This window comes from Crocodylus siamensis, chromosome 1, assembly GCF_052110815.1.
Source record: "Crocodylus siamensis isolate JL-2025a chromosome 1, ASM5211081v1, whole genome shotgun sequence".
Lineage (NCBI taxonomy): Eukaryota > Metazoa > Chordata > Crocodylia > Crocodylidae > Crocodylus > Crocodylus siamensis.
In genome coordinates, this window is record NC_143395.1 from 220734306 (window position 1) to 220757674 (window position 23369).

The 23369-nt window shown below is 48.9% G+C and overlaps 2 protein-coding genes across 3 annotated transcripts in view; both read right to left on the reverse strand.

The window, feature by feature from the left end:
- The window catches only part of VTCN1 (V-set domain containing T cell activation inhibitor 1), a 29838-nt gene extending 20771 nt beyond the window's left edge, over positions 1-9067 (reverse strand). Inside the window, exon 1 of the mRNA XM_090057386.1 lies at positions 6225-9067. Coding sequence (XP_089913512.1) covers positions 6225-6256 — 32 coding nt within the window. The 5' untranslated portion in view covers positions 6257-9067. The remainder of the gene's footprint in view (positions 1-6224) is intronic.
- A 644-nt stretch (positions 9068-9711) lies between these two features.
- On the reverse strand, positions 9712-22325 carry TRIM45 (tripartite motif containing 45). Of its 2 annotated transcripts, XR_016443483.1 has the most exons (7): positions 21573-22325; positions 18665-19398; positions 17083-17212; positions 13855-13969; positions 12666-12792; positions 11660-11890; positions 9712-9829 (listed from the first exon to the last, which is right to left on the reverse strand). XR_016443483.1 is itself a non-coding variant. In XM_090057371.1 (6 exons), the coding sequence occupies exons 1-6, from the start codon at positions 22043-22045 to the stop codon at positions 11739-11741; spliced, it is 1731 nt and encodes a 576-aa protein (XP_089913497.1). In that variant the 5' UTR covers positions 22046-22325; the 3' UTR covers positions 9839-11738. The 2 variants fall into 2 exon arrangements, 1 of the variants encoding a protein (XP_089913497.1); XM_090057371.1 differs by lacking the exon at positions 9712-9829 and having other exon boundaries at positions 9839-11890.
- Positions 22326-23369: the final 1044 nt, after the last annotated feature.

A 23369-nucleotide genomic window follows, 5' to 3' on the forward strand; every position in this document is an offset into this window, starting at 1 on the left:
GGGTGTTTTGGCACCAATTTTAACACCACCTTCATTAACAACATGCACGTTGCTGAAAATCCCCGTCTCCCTTACAGGCAGAAAGTCCACTCTACAGCACCATACTCAAGGCAATCTTCCAGGCATCTCTGGTGAATTCTTTCAGCATTCGGACACTGTTCGTGCAAGTCCTTACCTCTGTAACTATGAAGATCCTATCATGTCAAGAGTTGCATTCTGGAGTCAAGTATTTTCGTAAGGGCTGGAAGAAATTACCTTTGCTGTGGACATACTAAATTAAGAAAATCCACTTTATTGGCGCGATGACTATAGCAGTCTCAGACGCCAGTCATTCTTTTGCCATTATTAAAATTCTGACTTTGAATAATCTGTATTATACATACACAGAAAACTCAAATTAATTCAATGGTACTACTACTTGCATACTGTTTTCCCTTCTTATCCATGTTATGAAGTGGTTCAAGTGGATGGACTGCCCTCTGAGGGGGAAATGTATTTTTGGTACAGATCCATGTTGGAATGATGGATTCCAGAGCCTCATTTGTTTACTCAGAAAAATATGGTCTTACCTGTGTATTAGGAAAAATATCTCCTCATTGCTGACACTGTTTTTATCTGATAGGTTCCACAGCTGGGATATTCATCTTTGAAAATATTCAAAACTGATTATGAATGAAAACTGTAAACTAAGTTTTGTAAGTTTTGTGAAGTGTAGTAGTGACTGTAGAGAGATTTCTCTTTTTTCTGCCTTGTATGAGAATCAAACGTCTTCAAGTCCACCAGGTCTTGATGTGATGTGATGTGATGTGGTGCGATGTGGTGCGGTGCTCAGACCATGCCCAGTCCAGAGTTACAAACAACATGCATCGTGTTCCTTGATCTTTCCAGAGCCATACACTTCTTGAAATTAAAGGTCTCTTTTGTCCCAGGGTGGCCCACTCATTATCATGCAAGGCCCCCACAACTTGAGCCCATGAGGATAGGCAACTCTTGCTTCAGGCCTACCTCACAGCCAAATCCTTGAAGACCCAGGCTGAGTGAATCCAGGATGCCAGCTCCCACACTGGCCCTTTAAGGGTCACTGTTGGCACCAAAGCTCACCAAAGCCAATAACGAGTCATTGGGCCAAGCTGTGGTTTTTACTTATGTGTATGGCAGGTAGAGTCTAAGCATGTGACTATCTACATCCTCAAACCCCACCAACAACTGTGAGGAATATCAGGAACCCACATCCATGATCTCTGCCAAGACTTTGCCTAAGCCCACAGACTTGGCACAGATGCCCGCCCAGTACTGATGTCACATCATCAAAACCTTCAGCCCCCAAAGAGCCTCTAGACCACTTCCATGACAGTGACCTTCCTACATGTACATTGTGATTTGAAATAGCCAGCTCAGTTGGTGAGACCACCAACCACTTGCTCAAGATCCAACAAGTTAAACTAAAGGTCATGATTACCTTCCTCGTCAGTCTGGGACCTCTGGGCCCAGGGAATAGCATGCATGAACCATCTCCAGTTGTGCCTAAAAACACAAAAGAGAAAGACATCCTGCCCAGGACTTTGACTAATACTCCCAGTATCTTAGTCTCAGCTCCACAGTTACCCCAGCTGTCCTGAAGAAAGCTACAGGGTCCAAAGATCTGCACCCCACCTCTGCTGACAGAGAAGGCTGAAAACTAGGGCTGCTTATGCAGACGTTTATTTGCATTTTAATAAGAATGCTGTAGCTTTGCCTCAATTTCACATGTATTTAGCCCTTGCACATTTGAAAATGGCGATGGGAGCACTTTATCTAAAACTCATTAAATGAGCTTTAGATAAAGCATCCCGTGGCCATTTTAAAAGATGTAGGGGCTTAATACATGCGATTGTGAGCCATTTTAATTAAAATGCTGTCCAGGAATCACTCTAATTAAAATGCCCCTGCCCCCAAGCATGTGTATAGGCAGCCTAGATGCTCTGGTCAGAAAGGGGTAAACTTTGGGCTCTTTGGGCAAGTTGGTAACCACGGGGTTACTAGGTGACGGAGGGGTACAACTTGTTTCTCCCATTTGTACCTGGCTTTTGAGTACAGGTCAGGCATAGCTGAGACTAATTCCCTCTTTCACCTCTCCACTCACCTGCAGTTGGGAATATTTAGAGGTTAGGGGATATACCAGACTCAGATCCAAGGTTTGGATAGGTGTCTCTGAGCTAAGCAAGGGACAGGACAGGCCTCATTCACCCATTCAGCTAAGGCAGAGGACAGACATGTCACTGCTACAGTCTTAAAGGATCATTTCACCCTGGTACTCAGGGAATGCACACAGTGCCTCTCACTCCTCACCATCCAGCTTGTCACCCTTGCCCGCATTGATCAGTCCCTCACTCCAGGAACCATCTGGATGAAATCAGCAGCCATGAGGAGCAATTGAGGCAGGTGGTGCTCAGTGTGTGCCAAGGAATCCAACCCTCAGGACTCGACAACCTCTGGATGATCCAAGATGGTAACTCCCACCCTAGCCAATGTAGGCTGAATGCAGCAAGTCCCTCTGAGCCAGGCACTCACCATCTTTTGCTGCATTAGCACCTTCTTCCCTCATTAGCTACTTTGGCTTCTCTGGAGTTAAACCAGAAATGAAATTCTTGCAGCAGCACAATCCAGGCCTTTGTGACTCCCTGAACCTGCCTGTACCATGAAGATAACACTGACCTGCCACACAATGGTGTTGTGAGGATTAATTAAGGTGATAGTATGTACATCCTCAAGCAATGGGCAACTGCACTAAGCTAGGGTTAGCCTTGGAGGCATAAGTGACTCATCCACATGCCACCCTGCCCTCTTATCCATCCTTCCCTGCTTCATCCTTGCTCTCAGGGGATAATAATTCACTCCTGTCCCCTGCAGTAAACTGTGACCCATCTTTAAGGGCTGATTCAGCTTCTCCAGCCAGAGTTGGAGGCAGGAGGGCAGATGTGGAAAATTGCTCTCCATTCCTTTCTGCTGCTAATTCTGGGCAGCCCTGCACAAGGCAGGTAGTCTGGATCTAGCGCTATCTTACTTGGTTAAAACCAAATCCATTGGAGTGGATCTTGCCTTTATCTCAGCCTTAAGGAAGGGCTGGCATGCAGTTGAAGGTTTTGTCCTCCTTTTAAGCCTCCTGGCTCTGAGGAGCATCACAATTAATTACTGCTACATGTGAATCACCTGAAGCCACAGAAACACATACTGCTCCAGTAGCTTGAGTGAGCAAAAAGAACTGATAAAACAAACCATTTGTGAGTTGTGGCCAAAAGATTCAAAATGTTGGTTGTCTCAGTTTTGGGTCCCTACCTTGAGATGTGCCTTTAAGGGGACTGGATTTTCAGAAAGTCCTGAGAACCAACCCTCTGTAAAACTAGCCAGTCCCCCTTAGGGCATGCTCAGCTGGGTATCCTAGAATCACTAGTTACGTATACAGTTTTGTTGTGGGATCCTTTACCCTTCCATAACTCATCTGGAACTCCCTGGTAAGAAGGTGTGACCTACCACAGGGTGTTATATTGCTCCTTGATATGTTGTGCAGAAACTCAAGTTTTAAAGAAAACAGCATAGTAGTCCATTTCAAATATAATCTTTCCTATTGAATTTAAACAGATTTGTGGCAATCATGAGTCCAGTGCACTGAGGAACCTCAGAAGGTCTCAGAGGTTCATTTGCAGTCTGCTTTCTGTATTAACTGCAGAGCCCTACTCCTCAGTGAGGGAGCCCCCGGTTTCCATGAATCATCAGGGCCATCCTGTTTCTTCTGCTGCTTCAGTTAAATATTACTGTCCAGACAAGATAGATATTCAGCCAATGCAAAAATTGTGATAATCTGAAAGAATCGAGTGGTTGGTGTTCATTTGTCACACCTATCAGCTACTGCTGCTCTGACAAAACCAGTCAGGCTGGTTGTAGATGGTCAGTCAGGAGGACCGCACATCTAAGAGTAACAAAGCTGCTTGCTACCTATATTCCGAATGCAAAAAAAATAAAGGGCCCATTTAACATTCATAATACATGTTGTCATTAGATCTCATGATACTGTATTGCCATTTTCACAGCTTACTAGGAAATTGGTGCACTCTGCCAGGAGCATCTTGGCAAGGCACTTTACAGTACAACGATGACCATATTTACTTGAATCTAAAACAAATATTGCCTCCCCCATTCAGAATTGGTTGGGGGGGATGGGGGACTGGGACCTTAATCTTAGATTCAAGTACAGACCAGGCAAGCAACTGCTGTGGCTCCAGACTGGGCTAGGGTGGATCAGGCAGCACATAAGGGGTACATGGAAAAGGGGTGCATAGTGGGGAGGGAGCATGGAGGAAAGGGTAGTTGGGGGATTGCAGAGGAAGGGACATGCAAAAGGGGATCGTGGGGAAGGGGTGCAGGGGTAGGGTCTCGTGGAGCATGGGAAAAGGGTGCAGGGGAAGGTGAGGACAGAGCATGGGGAGCAGTGCTGGGGCAAGTGTGGGGGAAAGGGTGTGCAGTGCAGAGAACACAGGGAAAAGGTGCACAAGTGTGGGGAGAGCACAGGTGAAGGGATGTACAGATCAAGTCGAGTGTGGGGGAAGGGCATGGGGAAAGGGATGCAGAGCATGGGGGAAGTGGAATGTGGAGTGAGAGAAGCATAGGGAAAGTGTGCAGGGAAGGGACATGCAGTGTAAGGGAAGCACAGAGAAAGGGACACACAGAGCAGGGGCAGTGCAGGGAAGGGGTATGTGGAGCTGTGGGGCAGCTGCTGCAGCTCTGACCTCAACTGCAACCCCAACCCTGACTGGGGTTGAACACTGAAGCCAGAGCCAACACTACTGCCTGGCCCAGCAGCGTGCTCCACGCCCCCAGCAGACAGAGCAGGAGCAGCTGCAAATGTAAGGGGGAGGGGGGTAGGCACAAGAGGGGAACAAGTGGTAGGATGGGGAAGGGACTGGCGGGGGATAAGGGACAGGCTTGTGGGTGGGAACTAGTGGCAAGTTGAGGGCAAGAGCATAGAACAAGGTGCTGCCTTCCTAGCTGCTGCTTTCTCTGCCACTACGTTCCCTGTGGCAGTGGTGGGAGGGATGACTTTAAGATAGCCCTCCAATAACTAGATTCTAGACATGGCAAATGTGAACAAATTTATAATTTTCCATGTCTAGAATCTAATAATTGAGGTGTTGTCTTAAATTCAGAGTCATCTTAGATTTGGGTGAATACAGGAGTATTACTACTTAGCACAGGAGAGAACCCTGTGCCTCATTTAAAGAATAAAGGAAGGTGCAGAAAGTATAACAAGAAGAAAGGGGCTTCATTCTCCCACACAAGGCATTCTGCTGCTGCGGCTCATTCAAAAGACCGCAGTACCAGTCTGATTATTTCTAATAACTCTACAGAAGAGATACCAGCATAGCTCTGCCATTGTGCCTTTATCCTATCTGAGAGCCCACAGCAAGGGAGAAGGAGAAAGTTAGGGATGGTTTCATGACATTGGCACCTGGTCACTAGAAACCAGTCTGTGTCCTCCAGCTCATTTGACATGGAGCCCACCAACCAGCAACCTGGTGGAAACTGTTTCAGTGACTCCTGACCTGGATACCAGGTGCCCCACACATGAGAGACCAAAGACCATGTGTTATTTTAATTTTGGCTTCACCAACACAGCCAAAAGAAGATCAAATTATTGAACAAAGACATGCTATCATTTTCCTCCCCTTCCAGCTCCTAATCTGTGCAGCTCTTATGTAGGACTGAACAGGTGTGCTGCAACTAAGACACTACACATGGCACATGTATAGGCTCTAAATTGCCTTCTACAGTTTCTTAGACTTGCAGAGCTTTGCCCAGCTCTTGCATGCTGACAGTTGACATTCAGAGCTTTTCCAAAGTCATTCACATTCTTTTAGCTGTGTGCGGGTCGGAGATATTGCAGTCCAGATGTGTGGACTTGACTGGGAACTGTTCTTCACTGTTGCTGTAATGGGTAACTAGCATTAGGGTTCTAGGAGCATGCATGTCCCAGTTTAAGCCACAGAGTCTACTGCTTATAAATGCCAAGCCAGTTGTCTGCATACTTGCCAAACTCAAGCAACCCCAGTAAGCATGGTATTGAGTCAAACAGCAAATAATTTCCCTCTCAAAAGCAGCACAACAGCCAAAAATGCCAGAGGAGCCCACACCTCTGTGCATATAGCAATTCCCTTCCATGTCTCCAAAAGCAGATAAAGACTGTACCATACCTCCAGAAAATGACCTGACCCTGGGAAGCCATGGTAACAGGATCACTTCAGATAGCACTTCACACTGTGCTGAGTGCTGGAAAAACCAACGCAGTATGCAGACCTGCCTCCTTCCCTGTGAGACACATTCTTCAGGGTGCTCTGCTTAAATAGCTGGACTACGCAAAGGAGTGGTGACTCCCAGTAGCGCAAACTGCAGTATGAGGAAGCCATGGGGACACTAGCAGGTTTCCCATCAGGCATGGTCAACAGCAATGAGGCTTACGTTAGTTGTCACTAAATGAGGGCAGTGCTGACCCCTGTATTAAGGTTGCTCAATGATTGCAAATATGAACACATTTTCAACATGCTGATGTGTCTTTTTAGAGTCCCAGTGCCTCCACAATCTGCACCATGGGTCTGATATGAAAGCGGGTCAACCCTGGGGCCTGAAAGAGGTTTTTAGCTTCTTAACGCAACTCTGGTCAGCCCTTTTATTTTTTGTGTCCTTCTGACAAGGTATTTAGCAGAATTTGCAAATTCATTGGAATCTGACAGGCTGCACCATCCGTTCTTCTGTTTTGGCCTTGAATTTGCAACCTCTGGGCTGTCAGCTGTGTACCTTGGCCCCCACCAAAGTCAGTGATGGCCCTATTGTGAGCTTTTCAAAAAATCACCGTAAGAGGTCTTCATTAGAGTCAATAGGGTTATTGTCTTAGGGATACCTCCCTAAGCTTTTGTGGCTTTCTCTCAGACCTCGGTCAACCCAGAGCATTCTCCCCAGTTTCTGCCGTGCTGAAGCAGCACATGGATTGCTAAGATCCGTAGGTTTCATCATAGGAAGAGTGGATTGGACAAGTACTCCCCTCCTGATCCCTAACTCTTCCTCCCCACCCTCCTTCTAGGGAGTCCAAATGCAAAAGCCAAGACTTGCCTGCTTACTGCTGTTTTTCTTCATTTCCTGTCCCCAGACCAAACCGTTCCTTGTCTTTGGGCAGTCATTGTCTCGTAAGTTATTTTTGGGCTTTAAAAAAATGGAATTTGGCCTGAAGGAGCTAAAAAGCAGGAGGAGAACCAGGCGTAAGTCATCAGGAAAGGCCAAGGGATGGCAGGGCTTCACAAAGTGAGTGGCAGTATCAAAGGTAACCAGCATCTCAAGGAAGACAAGGGTGGAGAATTGTCCCTTGAAACTAGACCAGAAAGAGGTTATTAGAGGCCTTGGAGGTTGCTGGAGTCCTCTGCAGCTCCTGTTCTTTCATCCCTGGTCCACAACTTCTCTCCAGACCTGAGGGGGAGGTATTATATAAGCTCCCCGAGGCATTTTTTGGCCTGAGGGGTATGGAATAAAGAGACCCCTGGCAGCTCCTGTCCCAAGGCCTGGGGCGGACACGTGAAGACACTCCCTTGCCAGCCATGCTCCTTCTCAGCTCTCATCAGTGTTGAGAGGGAAGGAGGGAGCGAGATAAGGAAGAACTAGATTTGCTCACGAAAGAAAAGAGGGCATCAGGACAGATACTGTTGGAAAGTGCATGGGCCTGTTCGTTCAAGCTCCAAACCTCACACTCCCCCTTGCTCTCCGAAGCACCGGTTGAGGACTGCCAGCCCCGCAGGTGGTCTGCCTCTGAACTCCATCCTCAAAACAGCTGTCTACACTTGCACTGCAGGCCATGCAATTGGCACTGTTGCAGGCTCTGCTCATTTTGAGCCTGTAAACATGCACCTTTTCCTATGTTTTTATCATTTATGTGCATACTTAGCTGGACTTGTCTGTGATGTCTTGAGCCATCCCTTCTAGCACTTTTTAAACAGTACACATCTTCCTCCCTGAGGCAGGCCTGTGCTTTCACTTCCTAGGTAAGGACCCTGATGGAGAGGGGGAAGAGGCAGCAGCACAGAGCCTTCCTCTGCACACCACCCACACCCTGGAACAGCTCCGTTTTTTTTGCCTAATGCCACATCCTCCCTTCCTTCTCCACCCAGTAGTTTCACCTGCCCCCAACCAGTCTCCTTTAGATTGGCGAGTCCTCCAGCTTCACTGAAGGAGTATCCTTACTTCTTCAGTTGGCTGACTCCATAAACTCCTCCGCCAGCCGTGATTGTAACCCGCTATCCCCTGCTAAGGGCTTCCACCCCCTCCATCTCCCTGCTGTAAACCAACCAAGCTGTTTCAGCTGCTATCCCCTGCTTAATTTGCCAGTTATAGCCTCCTCCCTCTGCTCCCCAACCACAGGCCTGCTCCACACTCCTTTGAGAGTTCCCTAGCCCAGCGTTTCTCAACCTGTGGGTCACAACCCAAAAGTGGGTAGCAAGAATATACGAAAGGGTTGTGAACAAACTTGAAAAATGGATTCTCCTTTAAAGGAGAAAAACATGGGAAGCTGTGGCTTTTCCCTTGCAGGCTGGCAGAGCTCCAGTCTGCAAGGGCCTGCTTGGGGTGGTGCATGTCATACATATGCCCCCCACCCCCCACCCCCATGCCCCACACACTGTGGGGCTGGGGACAGTGGGTTGGCAGTGAGGGCCACTAGGTCGGGACTGGCCATCAATGTTTACAAACAGGTCCTGGTACAAAAAAGGTTGAGAACCACTGCCCTAGTCCACAATGACATTCACTCCACATCAGCACCATACCTAGATTCCTGGTGGCCCCAGGCAAACTTTTAGTATTGGGACCCCCTTCATCAGATAATGATAATAGTAATTGGACAACAGAAAAACAATTACTATTTTTGGGCCCCCTTTCTGCCCGGGCCCTGGGCGGCCACCTGATTCATCCATGCCCATATCTGGCCCTGCTCCACATCTGCTTTGTCACTCCCACTACAGCAAGAGAAGTTCATTGCTCACTGTTATACTTCATCTCTGCTGAAAATTTATTTCCCCACAGTTATATTTGCTCCCCCTCCCCACATGAAACCTAGTGGGCGAGAACAACTAGCTCTCCTTTACCCTAACCCTGCTTTACCCTCCTTATCATTTTCCCCTTCCTGTAACTGTACTACCTCCCTCATGTTTGGCAATGCCCATTTTCTTTTCATGAATTTCTTGCTAATGACTGTTTGCAGAAAAGGAGAGCATCCCAACTTCCTGTACGACTACATTGACCTCAAGACTCTTACAACAGCACTGGTCACTCAACCATCTTGAAGGGTCTGTGTGACTCAGGAGGCATCAGGTCAGAAAACAGAAACAATGTTGGGGACTAGCCAGGACAACCCAACTAAATACAAACTGCAGGTTTCTGGAGCAACAGCAGAGGAGGGAAAACTGTTTGCAATAACCTCATGGCAAAGGGGACTGTCTGTGAGCAGAGCTGGGAGAACAATCTACCATACATTTATTTGATTAATCTAGTCACTCATTCTCCAGTTATTTGCAAATAGACTTTGATTTTCATTAATTGTCCATTATCAATTAATTGACAGCTATTGGTGAAAAAGGTACTCAAACAGTACTTTCTCTCCCAGATGTCAGTGGCAGCAACCTACAGATGAAAAGAGCCTAACAAGCATGGCTCTCTAAGCACAGAAGAAATGCCTTCTTCAGCAGCTCCCCTTCTGGATGATGAAAGGAAAGGTATAAAGATGGTTCCATCTTCCTTAGCTGAAAGGATGGTGGTCCAAAATCTGCTTTGTAGGAGGAAGGTAGGGGAAAGGAGGACAGCAGGGTAAAAAAGGAGAATCATGAAGGCTTGGCTGAGCAATGCCCCAACCATTTTTTATTAGTTAATATTTATGACAGTTATTATTCATAAACAAGAATCACGCTGTTGCTATGTAAACTTGTGTACTGCCCCCACCTCAATAAAACCGACTGGCTTATTTCTGTCCACACCTCAAGCAGTTCCCCTTCTCAGTCCTGGATGGCATGAGGAACCCCAGCTGCCTCTGTGGTGGGCCCTAATATGTCGTCTCCTCACAAGATTTGTGCAAGTGATAAGAGTCCATGCACACCTGCCTGGGTATGACAGATTGTTCAAGTCTGGGCATAGAGCATACCCTACTCCTAAGGCTCCAACAGTTCAATACGTGGGCCCAGCACACACACAGACGGCAGCTGTGGGACTTACTGCAGAATGGGGGAACTAGCAGCTGGGATATGAGGGACTGGAACCCCAAAGCTTAATAGGCACTGCTCACATTCAGCTGATTTAAAATGTAGAAAGAGAATTAACAAACCAAAGTCCCTAGTAACTTTACAACAGTTATTAAATGTGAATACTAAAAAGTTTTAATTCCACAAAACACTAGGTAACCCCTGAGCATTTAGACCTGTTATAAACAAGCACTTCAGGCATGTAGGTGAAATCCAAATGTAGTCACAGTTCAGCCTTACAGTGACATCCTGCTGCATTTGTCCCAGTGGCCTACAAAGAAGGGGAAGCCATTTCTCTTTCCTAGCTTTCCCAGCTGTGTGTGAGAAGAATGTAACGCCACCCTGCAGATGAAAAACAGCATAATCCCTATGGGACTCTGCCAAAGAGGAACCAAAAAAGCAGAAGCAAGAAGCTGATGTGATCTAAAGCAAGGGGCATGGCTTAATTCAGGTAATTTCTTCTGCCAGTTTTCTACACTGGCCAAAGTTCTGCAGAAGCTCCTCTTCTGGCACTTGCTAGGAGGCATACCTGAGCACTCAGATTAACCCCAGCTTCTCCACGTGCAACAGGTGCATTCACTTCAGTATCTCACTCCATTTCCAGCGGCAGGGTCTCATACCACCACAGTGCAGAACAGGTGTTGCACTGACTCAGCTGGTAACACACCCTCTAACTTAATCAACACCCTCTCCCTCCAGTCCCACAGGCTTCCCTTGGATTTTACATAACCAGGTATCAATCTAACCTGATTCTGTGTAGTTTGTGGGACCTAAAAAGATCACAGGGTGAGGTAGCACACCTAGAGGCATGAGGGAGAGTACAGCTTGCAGGCAAAATAGTGGATCTATCGAGTGCAATTGTGATGTATCCACACAACTGAGATCAGAATCTAGCACCGTGTCTGGCAGAGACAGAAGGAATAAGTCATGTGCCAAGCCTTTCCTAAGCATGTACAGAAAACCTCTAGGAATGCAACCAAACCAGGACCTTTGGTCTCTTCACAACTATGTGCTGAGAACAGAGAAAGGGAGCAGAGGCAGAGAATGTCAACCCTGTAAAACAAGATGTGTCTTGACTCTCTGGGAGGTAACTTCACCTTCCTGCATGTGCTGATGCTTCCTCCCCATGACCATGCACTTGGGATTGGAATTCAGTGCCTAGTTACCAAATTCCTGTTCTCACTGAGCAGAAGTCAGTGTTGTGCTTCCCACAGTTCATTCTAACCACATGTGAAAACAAGTGCTCACAGATATCCCCCAGGCAAAATACAAGGCACATATTTATTTTAACAGGTCTCTCTTTCCCAGCACACCCCACAGCAGCTCTGTGTCTCACCAAGGTGCTTCCTGGCAACACGTACCATCTCTGTGACCCTGCTGAGACAAGCATGAGTCCCAACCAGCAGAGACACTCCAGGTCTGTGGGGACTTTGTCATCTGTCAAAGTGCTACAGTTCTGAGCAGGCTCCGCTGCAGAGTCTTACCCAGTGGCCCACCGGGGCACTCAGAGTGTTCAACAACTTTTCCACAGCATGACCAGTGGGGAGAACCAGGGTGACCTTTGTGCCCATGGCCGCAGCCTTGGAATCCACCTACCCATCCCAAGGAAAGAGAAGAAGCAACGTAAGTTTAGCTGAGAATACGAGAAAGAAAGTTCTAGTGGGTAGTGACTTCCTAAGTGTGCCCTGAAACCCATAGCTTGGCTGGTGGTGTAGAGGGGTCACTGCACACGTGCACGTGCACACACAGAACAAACTCAGATTCTTCTGCTGTGGACTGGCAGCACCAGAACCCTTCAAACTGCCTCTGGTGGAAAAGACAGCTTAGCCCTGGAGAACCTGATCTCACCTGTCTGTGCCATCTCCTGGAGCCTACAGACATGGAATGTGCTCCCAACAGCTCATCTCCAGACCAGGCACAGGAGAAGAGGTCCCAGTGGGAAAAGGCTGTTCCTATTTTTACCACATGCAAACCTTAAAAGACAAACGTGGGCCTTGCATGGGAGAAGGGAAGCCAGCTCTAATGAAAAGTGTGGCTAAACCAAACTTTCATTTTAGACCATGAGCTGTACATAGCTGGGACTCAGAATGCTTCCTATCTACCAGGGTCAAGGGAAGCATGGAGAGTTGAACTTTTGGGTGCTTAAAAGAGCCGAACCATCTGGACTTGGTGTCTTCTCTCAGCTGTAGTCCAATCCTGGCAGAAGATACATTCACATTCCTCCAGGTCATGGGAGGGCAGATGCATGGGCTGGGGCAGAACTGATTCCAGAGCACTTACAGGCACAGTGATAGGTGAAAGGGGATAGATGGGATACAACAAATGTTCCTGGCTGAAGCTCAAGTCTGGAGAGAGCTCTGTGCTTACCTGGCATGGTCCCACCACAGGCACAGCGAGCAGCTTTCTGGCCTCCGCTGGAGCAGAATGTGCAGCAGTGAAACACACCCTGGTGCTTGCGGAATTTGTTCTTCACAGTTAAAGTGAATGGAGAGCCCTGATGAGAACAAGGGAACAGAGATGAGTGCTTGGCACATCTACTACTATACTGCGGCCCTGGTTGGTATCAAATGCTGCTTGAGTGATTCTGGGAATTACAGGTCTAATGAACCTAGCTTTAGCACCAGGTGACAAAACACAGTGTATTAAATGCCCACTAGATCAGTGGTTCTCAACATTTTTAGACTCAAGGAACCCCTCGATAGCCTAGAGGAGGCACCCCTCAGAATTTTGACTAAACAAAAAGAATAGAGCAGGTTTTTTTAATTGAAAAAAACTCAAAAAGACCACAACTACGGATTTCTATTTGAAATCTCTGGGTTCATCTTGTGAATCATGTTTTCCCACCTAGCATTTTGTGTCACCCTGCAACACCCTTGAAAGGACTGCACGGCATTCCAAGGTGCTCTGGCACCCGGGAGGAGAATCACAGCTCTCGATGAATGTGAGATGATAAAAGCAGCAGGAGTTCTGTGAAGGAAAGTTATACTTCTGCAATCTACCAGAATTCCTTGAACCAGTCAAAATAGCAGACAAAGCAGAAATGGTGAAAACTGATTTGTGCCTTGGACAGCATTCTTCTCAAAAGGTGATTAAGAAAATTAGTTAGAGATAATAGATGGGCAATTAGGAAGCAAACCAGCAAAGGGCTTAGGGGGCAGCAACAAGTAAACTTGGAGGCTGGCGGCAATATATCAGCAGGGAGCCTGTGAAATTTCTGAAAGGAACCAGAGCAAGAAGCAAGAGGGGACAGCAAGGGGACTGACTGACACAAGGGAAGAAAGGGCCAAGCTGAGATGGTTTTCTGGGTGACTGCAGGAGATTCTTCCTAGGTGAGAGACAAGGGATAAGGAACCCAGCCCCTTAGATTCCACTGGGAAGAACTGAGACATAAAGGTGGGACAGCAAAGATTCAATGTCTGCTGCACTATCACAGGGAAGGAAGGGTTTCTGGTCAGAGAAAGGGAATCAGGAGATCTGTGGGTTCTCTTGGGAACAGCTCAACTGCCCAATTCACTCCACCCCACACCTCACACAGTCATCGAGCTGGAAGCCTCACCTGCACATGCTGCCCTTTGACAGAGACGCAGACAATGTATGTGCCCAGCACCTCTGGGGTATAAGAAACATGGTAGGTCCCATCGCCATTATCAGAGATGGCTGGCTTGATCGCACTACAAACACATGGAGAGAAGCGACAGGAGTCAGGATCTTACAGAAAACTCTTCTAATGGCAGGCCACTTTGTAGACTAGACATGCAAGAGTGGGGAGGTCACTGCAGGGTCCCTCCAGTACATCACTACAATGCTTTTGACACTATAGCCATGAAATGCGCTGACCACACACTAGACAAAGGCAGAGATGGAATCACCGCTTGCAGGCAAGTACAAGTAAGCAAAACCCATCATTCAGGAGCCCACATTGCTGCAGCCAAAGTACTTCTGATCTGCTGCTGTCTTCTAACTGGGAAAGGGGGAGGGAGTGTAAATAACAGGGCAAAGAATATGAGGGAAGAAAGGAGAGGAAAAGGAAAGGCAGGGGAAAGCAAAGGCAGCTTATCTCAAGAGGCAGGAGGCATCAGCACTGAAGGCACCTTGAAATGAAAATACAAATTACTGGTAGTACTCAGTGGTAACTACCAGTTCTGTCCTGAGGCAGACCAGTGCTTTAGTTTTGTGTACTGTCTCTGACAGTGGCCAGTGCTATTTGCCTTTCAGAAGAAGGTACAAGAAACCCTGCAGCAGGGGTCTCTGGAACAGCCTGCCTAGATGGAAAGTTTGTCCTTTGCTTCCATTAATCAGAACTGCTTTTCCCCTGAAAGAGGATAGTTTATAACCCTTACAGAACCATGTATTTGGTTTCTGCCTGTCATCTCAACTGAAAACTCATCTATTTCATCTTCAGACATCACCCTGCCATTAAATGTGGCTCTGAATTGTTCAACAACTGCTGTGCTGCTCCCCAGATGCGACTATTTATGCAGGGGAGGAAGCGATCGCATATACATAGGAATGTGAAACCATGTTGATGTGATTTCAGCAATCTCTCGTCCCATTATCAGAGTTAACCTCCATAATGACAGGTGAGTTGTGTGCACTTTTCTTTCATCTCAAGTGGTCTGGAGTACAGATGGAAGGACTAGAGATAAGTCCAATGGCAATGCTTTTCGTTCAGTAGTTATCTACATACAGGGTGATGCTTCCCTTTCTTGTATTAGATGTAATTGCTGGCCCTGTCACTTCTGCTTGCTGTGTGGCCCGAACCAAGATATAACCCATATAGGGGACTATCTATAATTAAAGCTAGACTCCTGAATGATGGCAGATTTCAGTTTCCCTCATAGCAGAGTTTTAGCATTTTGTTCTCTCCCAAATCATACCAACCAATCAACAGCTAGCCTGGCACCCAGCTCCGGGTTAGGCCCCTCTGGAACCAGTTGTATCTTCAAAGATCACCATGACAGGTTTTTTTCCCCCAACTGTGCTAATGCCCTTTCTTGCTGCTCTACAACAACTCCAGCTCACCGTAAACCTTGTTTCACAAGATTTTTCATCTGTTTCATATTTTTTACCATAGAAATACACCAAGTGTCAAATCTGGTTTTCCCTGGTTTTGCAGAAAGACCTCCAACCCTGTTTTGTTTGAGCTGATACTTCTTTATTGGAGGAGGAAAGGATGCTGAAGCTTTAACAAAGACACCTTTTAAAATGAGATATTATCTAAAACCTAAGCCCCAGTTCTCTGTTGTCCTGCTCTGTGTGCAGCCATGTATACCAACATAGCAGGAGTACAATAAAACACTACCAAGTTAGGCCAGCTGCAATTCATACCAACTGTGTGGGGAAGAGTTTGTAAAAGCCTGAATCTTGTAAAACTGAATGTTGGGAGCTAACAGCACTACTAAATCTCTAAGGCGGCTGTATCAAACATCTGGCTTGGGGGCTACATACAGCCTGCAAGGCTTCCCACAAGACCAGAAATGCAGCAGTGGGGTGAACAGCAATGGCATTAACTCCCACAACAGCTAGAGTCACTGTATTGGCATGGCAGGGCCAGCACACAGGGAGCTAACACTTCTGCTGCCCATCCTGCCACCAAAATTCTGGGTTGCAATCCTCACTGGGGATAAAATTCTGTGCGCTATTAGCTTCCTGGGTGTTGGCCCCACCTACACAGCATCTCAGGCAGCCACTGGGGCCAACACTGCTGCCAGCTGCCCTGGCTGCCTGCTGCCAAACTTTTGGATCATAACCTCCACTGTGGACACAAGTCTGCGGCAACAGGGTTAGAGGCAGCAACAGCAACCCCCATGGCTGCCAGGGCCAGTTCCAAGGAGGTTAATGCTATCACTGTTCACCCCAGAGATAGGTCATTTGGTCCTGGATTGCACTGCAGGGCCAAATTATTTTGACACCCTGGCTGCAAGGGATCCACAGACAACAACTGTGATGCAGCTGCTGCAGTCATGGCCTGGGGTGCTTAATCCATAGCCTGTGGGCCATGTTGTTTCCCCACTGCCAAATTTCAGGACCCGTGGGGAGCCCCAGGCCCTGCGCACTGGATCAGGGAGCAAACTAATTTACTGCACAGCAGGATAGTACTTGGTATAAATAAAGTACTAGCTTGCTGCGGAGTAAAAGCCACTTCTGATCCCAGCATGCAGGGCTGAACAGGGGTGGCACTAAGCCCCAGGACCCAATCCTGGCATGTGGGGGGCTGGGAGGGGGTGATAGCAGGCCCCAGGGCCCAATCCCAGTGGGGAGGGGCTGGAAGGGGTGGCACAGGCCCCTGAGACCCAATCCCAGCATGCTCGGCTGGGAGGGGATGGTGCCAAGCCCTCAGGGACCAATTTTGGCCCCAGGCCTCTGGGACCCAATCCCACAGTGCTAAGGTGGAAGGGGGAGGGGTCAGACCCCCACACACCAATCCTAGGGCCCAGGGGTGGGATGACGCAGGGACAGGTCCTGCTCCGGGCACTCAAGGCAGGGAAGGGACAGTGCTGGGCTCCAGGGCCCAATCCTGGCACATGGAACTCAATCCAGCCCATGGACCAACCCTGTCAGTTATCTGGCTCATGGGACCAAAAGGTTGAGCACAACTGGTCTTGGCCAAAGCACAGTTCTGCCATTCTCCAGGTAAATCCTGGCCTGACTACTGACATCTCTTACTTCCATGTGATTCTGATCAGAGAGAAAGTGGTGCCAGAAGTGGGAGCAAGCTGACAACAATGGCTTTAAAGACAGAAGGCAAGAGAATCACTCTGCATCCCCTGGAGAAAGCACTCACCAGTCCTTCTTATCCTTGTGAACAACTGTGACCCTCACAAACTCTCCTCCTCTCCCCATCTGCTGCCCCAGTGCATCATTGCAGAGTAGAGTAAAGCTGGCTGACTGATTCTGACGGGCATGGTAGAGATCTGAAAAGCAGAACAAACTCTCCCACACAGAACAGAACAGAAAAAACACGCTTGACATCAAACAGCTACCCTCCATTCCTAAATTGTTCCAACCTGGACTACTTCACTCATGCTAAGGTTTTACAAGTTTCCTTTCATCTGGGCTTCTGAGATCCTTCCTACAGGATGTAAAAACAAGTATGTTCATAGTGACTAGGTGGGTATGGCTGACCATACCCTTCACAAGTGGCAAGTGGGCCTTAATCTTCAGTGGAAGCTGAACGAACTCTGTTTGATGTAGCCTGAAAGTGAGATGCAAAGACTGTATGCCTCTCTGCAGTCTCCTGGTTTCTGAACTCAGCTGGCAAGTACTTCTGTCCCCCAGACAAGGACTGCTCTTGTGGATGTTCAACTACAGTGGCCCCAAAGTAACACTGGGAAGGCTGGAGAGAGCCATAATGCAACTGCATTCCAGCCCAGCCCTTCCTAACCACCCCCGTCATGAGAAGCAGGGTACAGCACCATTCCACTCTTTCTACAGCACGCAGAGATCCCTAAAAGCTAGTTTAACTGATTTTGCAATCTCTCAGGCCCTTTGCTTGTTTAAAGGGAATACAGCAGAGACCAGAATCAGAGGTAATGTCACCTCTGCCTGGAGGTAGCAGCATTGACCTTTTGGCTGCCTGAGCTGCTGTATCTGCAGGGCCAGAACCCAGGAGGTTAATACCACATAGTGGGGTTTCTGATTGCAAAGGGTTGGGCTGCCCACAGTTCTTCCCCTCCCATTCCTGGACGCAATTCATATGCTATTTTGCAATGTAACTGTATCCTCTTTAACTGCACAGGAATTGCAACCAAAAATGGTGAAGGGGAAGCAGCTGTCAAAAGGGCTGCTACTAGAAGCTTTGAAATTGAGGAGAGAGTGAGCACCTCAGACACTGACCATCTCCTCTCATTTACAAAGCCTCTAATAGCTGTCCCCAAAATCATTAGAAGACTTCAAAATGGCTGAAGCTAGTCAGGTTTGAGGCTGCTAATACCACAGCACTAAGAACAGCCAAGGTTGATTATTCTGTACTTAACAAGCATTGCTTATTATGGTTCTGTAAGCGCATTTGCCAGGTAAATGCAGAGCCATTTTTTCAGTTGCAAGGCTATACATCAAGTCGGATAACACTGTGTACTGATGAAGACGGCTTTAAACTGCTCCATTACACGTGAATTAACTCCTAGGCCCTCAGTTCTCAGGCTCCATTTCAGCACGGTGATGCAGCAAGCATCTACATACTGGGCTTTTTATGGATCACTAGATCTCTCCTGCATTAACTATGTCCCTGGCTAAGCAGAACTAGGTGGTATGTGGGCACAGACGAAATGTTCCCATGGACACTGTTCTAGGCTCTGAGTGAGGCCATTTCTTTGCAATTTCTTGGCAGTGAGCCATGATTACACTAGTGCAGAAAGTCTCCATACCTTCCCCTTGCAGGACACACTTGGCTGGATCAACTGCCTTGTTGAGAACAGCCCCAAAAACCTCATAGCCATGGTACTGCCCAGCCTTCTCTTGGGGAGAGAACTGGATCCCATCATCTCCTCCAGGGTGCACACTGTAATCCACTCTGATCAGCCTCTTCAGCCGGCTTGCCACCACCCTTTTTGTGATGAGGATCTCCAGGTCAGAGCCATTGGTCAGGAGGTGTTCTGTAAACTCCACCCCCGTCCTCATGTCCAACAGCAGTTGCTCCAGTTGTGCTTTTTGCAAGTGCAACAGGTTCTCCTTCTGCACCTTCAAGTCATCCAGCTGCTTCAGCAGCCGGTCCCGGTGCTCTTCAATAGCCCGAATGTATCCATCTGCAAATGCGTGGATCTCTGCAGCCACTGCCTCCGCATGACAGCGGATGCTGCTGCCCACCCCTTCAACCTGATGCAGTGCCTCTTCCAGGACGCCCACCTGCTGCTGGGTGCTCTTCAAGAGTTCCCTCATGGAGTCACCATGCTTATGGATGACGTTGCTGGTGAAGTCATAAGGGTGCTGCCGGTGCTTGTCCACCACACAGTCCCGACACACAGGCTGGTCACACCGCTCACAGAACAGTTTCAGTTCCTCAGAGGGGTGGGATGGGCACAGGATGGGCTTCCCGATCCGGTTGTAGCCCTTCAGGTCCTCCATGTCCACCACAGCATGGGAGGCTGTTTTCCTCTGTCTCCTGAAAGGAAGCAATCAGAAGTAAACCTGGGTGGGACAAAGATGCCCTGTAGGTTCCTAAAAGCAACCCGTGGCCACCTCACAGATTGTGTTCTGATCAGATGATGCTTCACAGGAGGTGACATTCTGGCCTGATTCAGCAGATGGGCACATCACGCACCAGGACCAATGGTCTCCTGGGGCCACAGCACCACACTGAAGATGATAGCATGTGAAAACCATCTCATATTTGTAATTATTATGTATGTGGGTGTTATGTTACATAGTCTAAAGGTACATATCTATCCTGCCTTCTAAACCATTATGCTCACAGTCCTCTTAGGGAGCCTGACCACACTTTGAAAAGTGCTGCAATGCATGCTAGGGTTAGCAGGAGGTGGCTTGGAATAGGCTTGTTCAGCCACTGCCACTTGTGCAGATGGACAGGAGATGCCAGGCTCCTTACCTGTCAGCCTGGCACTTTTCACCAGCGTTAAATTCACAAAAGCAAGTAACCAGGGGAGGAGACCAGACAATTTGGACTGGACAATGGCCAAATGACAACCTGTACTAATACCCCTCTTTTTTCCAGGCACTGTTTGTTCCTGTCTGCTTATACAATCATGCCACCTTTGGCACAGGAAACAGTGCTGCATCATCTGGTTCCTGCAGTCATCCCATGTCTCTGCCTTGCCAGCTCTTAGTTCACTTCAGAGGCAAACACCTTTCCTTGCCCTGGCTAGCGCCTCTTCAGTTTTTCCCCACTCTGCTACTATTCAACACAACTCCTTTACCTCTGCAAATCAAAGGGAAATTCCCTTGTGTGACTACTGACTCACTGCCTCACAGGGGTGCTATGAGGAAAAATTTATTCATGTCTGGGAGGTACCCAAATGCTATGATAATGGGGCAATTAAGCATGTGACTTGCCAGCTGCCTGGTCATAAATGGGGCAATTAAAACCAACATCGGCACTTCCCAACACTGCCACCTTCTCCTCCAGGACTGGAATTTTCCACAACAACTTTCCAATGCACCTGCAAGTACCTTTAAAACATTAATACAGTCACTGTTTACAAATCAACCTCTTTTTGGGCAGCATCAGCAGAAAAGCAGAGGGCTGAATGCCAACTGGAAACCAAACCTCCCTATCACCACCCAGCCACGGGGTCCCCTCAATGCCAGGCCTAGACTTGCACTACCACTGCTCTGGCTGCAAGATGGGAGAGTTTAGGCTTCAGCCTCCAGGGCTGCTGCTCTCTTGACTTTCCAATGGAACTAAATCCACTCAGATGTAAAATAGAGATGTCTGGAAACTGCTAATGAGCGGATTTAGATCATAGAGAAGTAGGGCTGGAAAGGACTTCAACAGGTCATGTAGTCCAAGCTCCTGCCTGACCCCACTGTGCCTCTGGACTGGGCCAGGCTGGACAGACAGAAGCAGCTCCCCCATCCCTTCTCTGCCTGGAAGTCAAGAGAATCTGGATCAACACAGGCTCTTCTCATGGCAGGGGCCGGCAGAATGTGCAAGCCTCTGTACAAACACGTGGACACACCAACTGGAGACTTCCAACATGACTTGCCAAGGAGCCACATGGTGCATTTAAGGTGTTGCTGTTACTGCATTGTCATTTAATACTTCCTTTAGTACTGTGCTGTAACTGCACCATGCCATCCTTGGAGGTTTTCAAGACTCAACTTGACAACACCTTGGCTGGGATGAACTAGTTGGGGCTGGTCCTGCTTTGAGCAGGGGGGTGGTCTAGATGACCTCCTGAGGTTCCTTCCAACCCTCATTTTCTGTGATTCTGTGATACCAGTGCCGCAGTTATTTTTAGCTGCTATGTCACCGTACTGAAATGCTACAATGAGGGAGTGCGTCACTATGGCGATATAGCTGCGGCATCACAGTATGTCCCCACCAGTGCTACGATGCCGTAGCATGTTGTTAGGGTGATGCAGTGCCTCATGTAGACGCGCTCACAGATTCTCATTTACTGCATCTGGAGGAATTGTCGCTTGACACTTCTTGAAACTCATGCATCCAAAAACTAAGTGGACACTTTTGACCCAAGTGTTTACTCCAGAGAGTGGACAGCTAACATTGTATGTACAATGCACAGGAAAAGAATGGCAAGAGGGGCTGGATGCCATGTCTGCCATCTCCCTGCATCAAATGCTCCCCCTACACCTTACCTGTGGGCTTGACTGCAGAACTGGCAGAGGTTGGCTCTGCAGGTGTGACAGCGCTTCGCTGCCTCCCCATCCACGCAGAGATCGCACACCACCCCATGACCTTGCGCCTGCAGCGTCTCCAGCAGCACCTCATTCAGGGCCAGGTAGTCCGTGGTCAGTTCCTGAATCCCTCCAGGGGGTAAATCAACCTCCGTGTCGCAGACAGGACAAAGAATGCTGAGCAGGGGCTGCGGCAGGTCCCGGAGGAGGCACGAACGGTCCGAACTGGAGTCCGAGCTGCAATCTCCCTGGAAGCCCAGCACCGAGAAGGGCTCCAGCTGCTCCAGGCAGGGCAGGCAGAAGGTGTGCAGGCATGGCAGGATTTTAGGGGCTAAGAACAGCTCCGTGCACAGTGGACACCGGGTCCTGGGCGACACTCGGACCTCAGTGGGGACTTTAGCCATGATCTTGGGCTGCTGCTGGGGGTCTGACATCACCTGGGATTGAGCGGAAGGACAAGAAATGAAACCCTCCCCTGAGGCAACCACACCAGGGCAGACCTGACTGCGCCCTGCACCGCCCACAAGCCTCAATGCCCAAGGGGCAGCTATGGTGCCAGGTGGCACAGCCGGGGGGGCTGCAGGGGGACTCGCAGCCAGGGGAGGGGAGCGAGAGTCTCCGCGTCCCTTGGGCGCAGCCACGTGGGGCTGACGGGACCCGCGCGGCCACACGCGGGGGAGGGGAAACCTGGCGCGCGCCCCCCCACCCCGCCTGACTCACCCGGGCCCGGCCCCACCCAATCACTGCTCCCCGCTCCACCACCCACTGGCCAGCCCCTGCTCCCAGCTCATTGGCCCTCTCGGCCCAGAGTGACGCGAAGGCTAACCAATCGCCACCCCACCCCGCTCCAACCGCCCTATCAGTGCGCGCCTCATTCTGAGGGCTCAAGCCCACAAGCCTTAAATACAACTTCCCTCGCTCTTCTCGCCCCATCCCACGCTTCGGTTTGTGAGGAGGGGGCGGGCAGCCGCCCTGCAGTCTCTCCCTGCCTTCCGGTCATGTTGAGCAAATTCTTTTTGGTATTGGTTGGTGGAACCGGAGCGTGCTCCGTCCACTCCATGCATTGACCTGGTATTGCAGTGCTTCCAGGACCGGTGCAAAAAAAAAAAAAAGCTTTTCACTTCAGCTTTGCTATCTGTGTGACAGCCCCAGATGTCTCCCCCCACCACGCCTTATTTTTTTTTGCAAAAATCTAGTTGGTTTAAATTAAACTGTTTAATGAAAGATACCACCTCTCCCACCAGTTTCATAAATTTCATAGATATTAGGGCTGGAAGGCATGGGGTCCAGTCGTGATTCTTCCCCTGCCCTTCCTCCTGCATGCCCTGCCACTGCCCTTGGTAGCCCCATCAGCCTCTGCAATGTAGTCCAGCACCTCTGCCTGACCCCACTGTGGCAGGTGAAAATATTTTTCACCTGCCTTCCCCTGCATCTCCCAGCATCCCCTGCCCTGCAGGAGACTTGGAGTCTCTGCCACAATGCCAGGATATCAGTCCAGAGCTCCCCCCCTCACACACACACTTGGCCTTCTTGCTGGGAGGGGCTGGAGGCCCCCTGGAAACCCAGCACTGAAGTTGAGCTGGGGAGAAAGCAACCACGAGCTGTGCCAAGCCTGCTTGGCGCCAGGATTTGCTGGCAGTGTCTTGTCTTGCAAGATGCCCAGGATCCCGGTTCAGATTGCCCCATCTCGCTGCATGCCATCTTCCCCAGGCTCCCAGCAGGTGTAACAGGGTGCACAAGGAGAGCAGAATGAGAGCC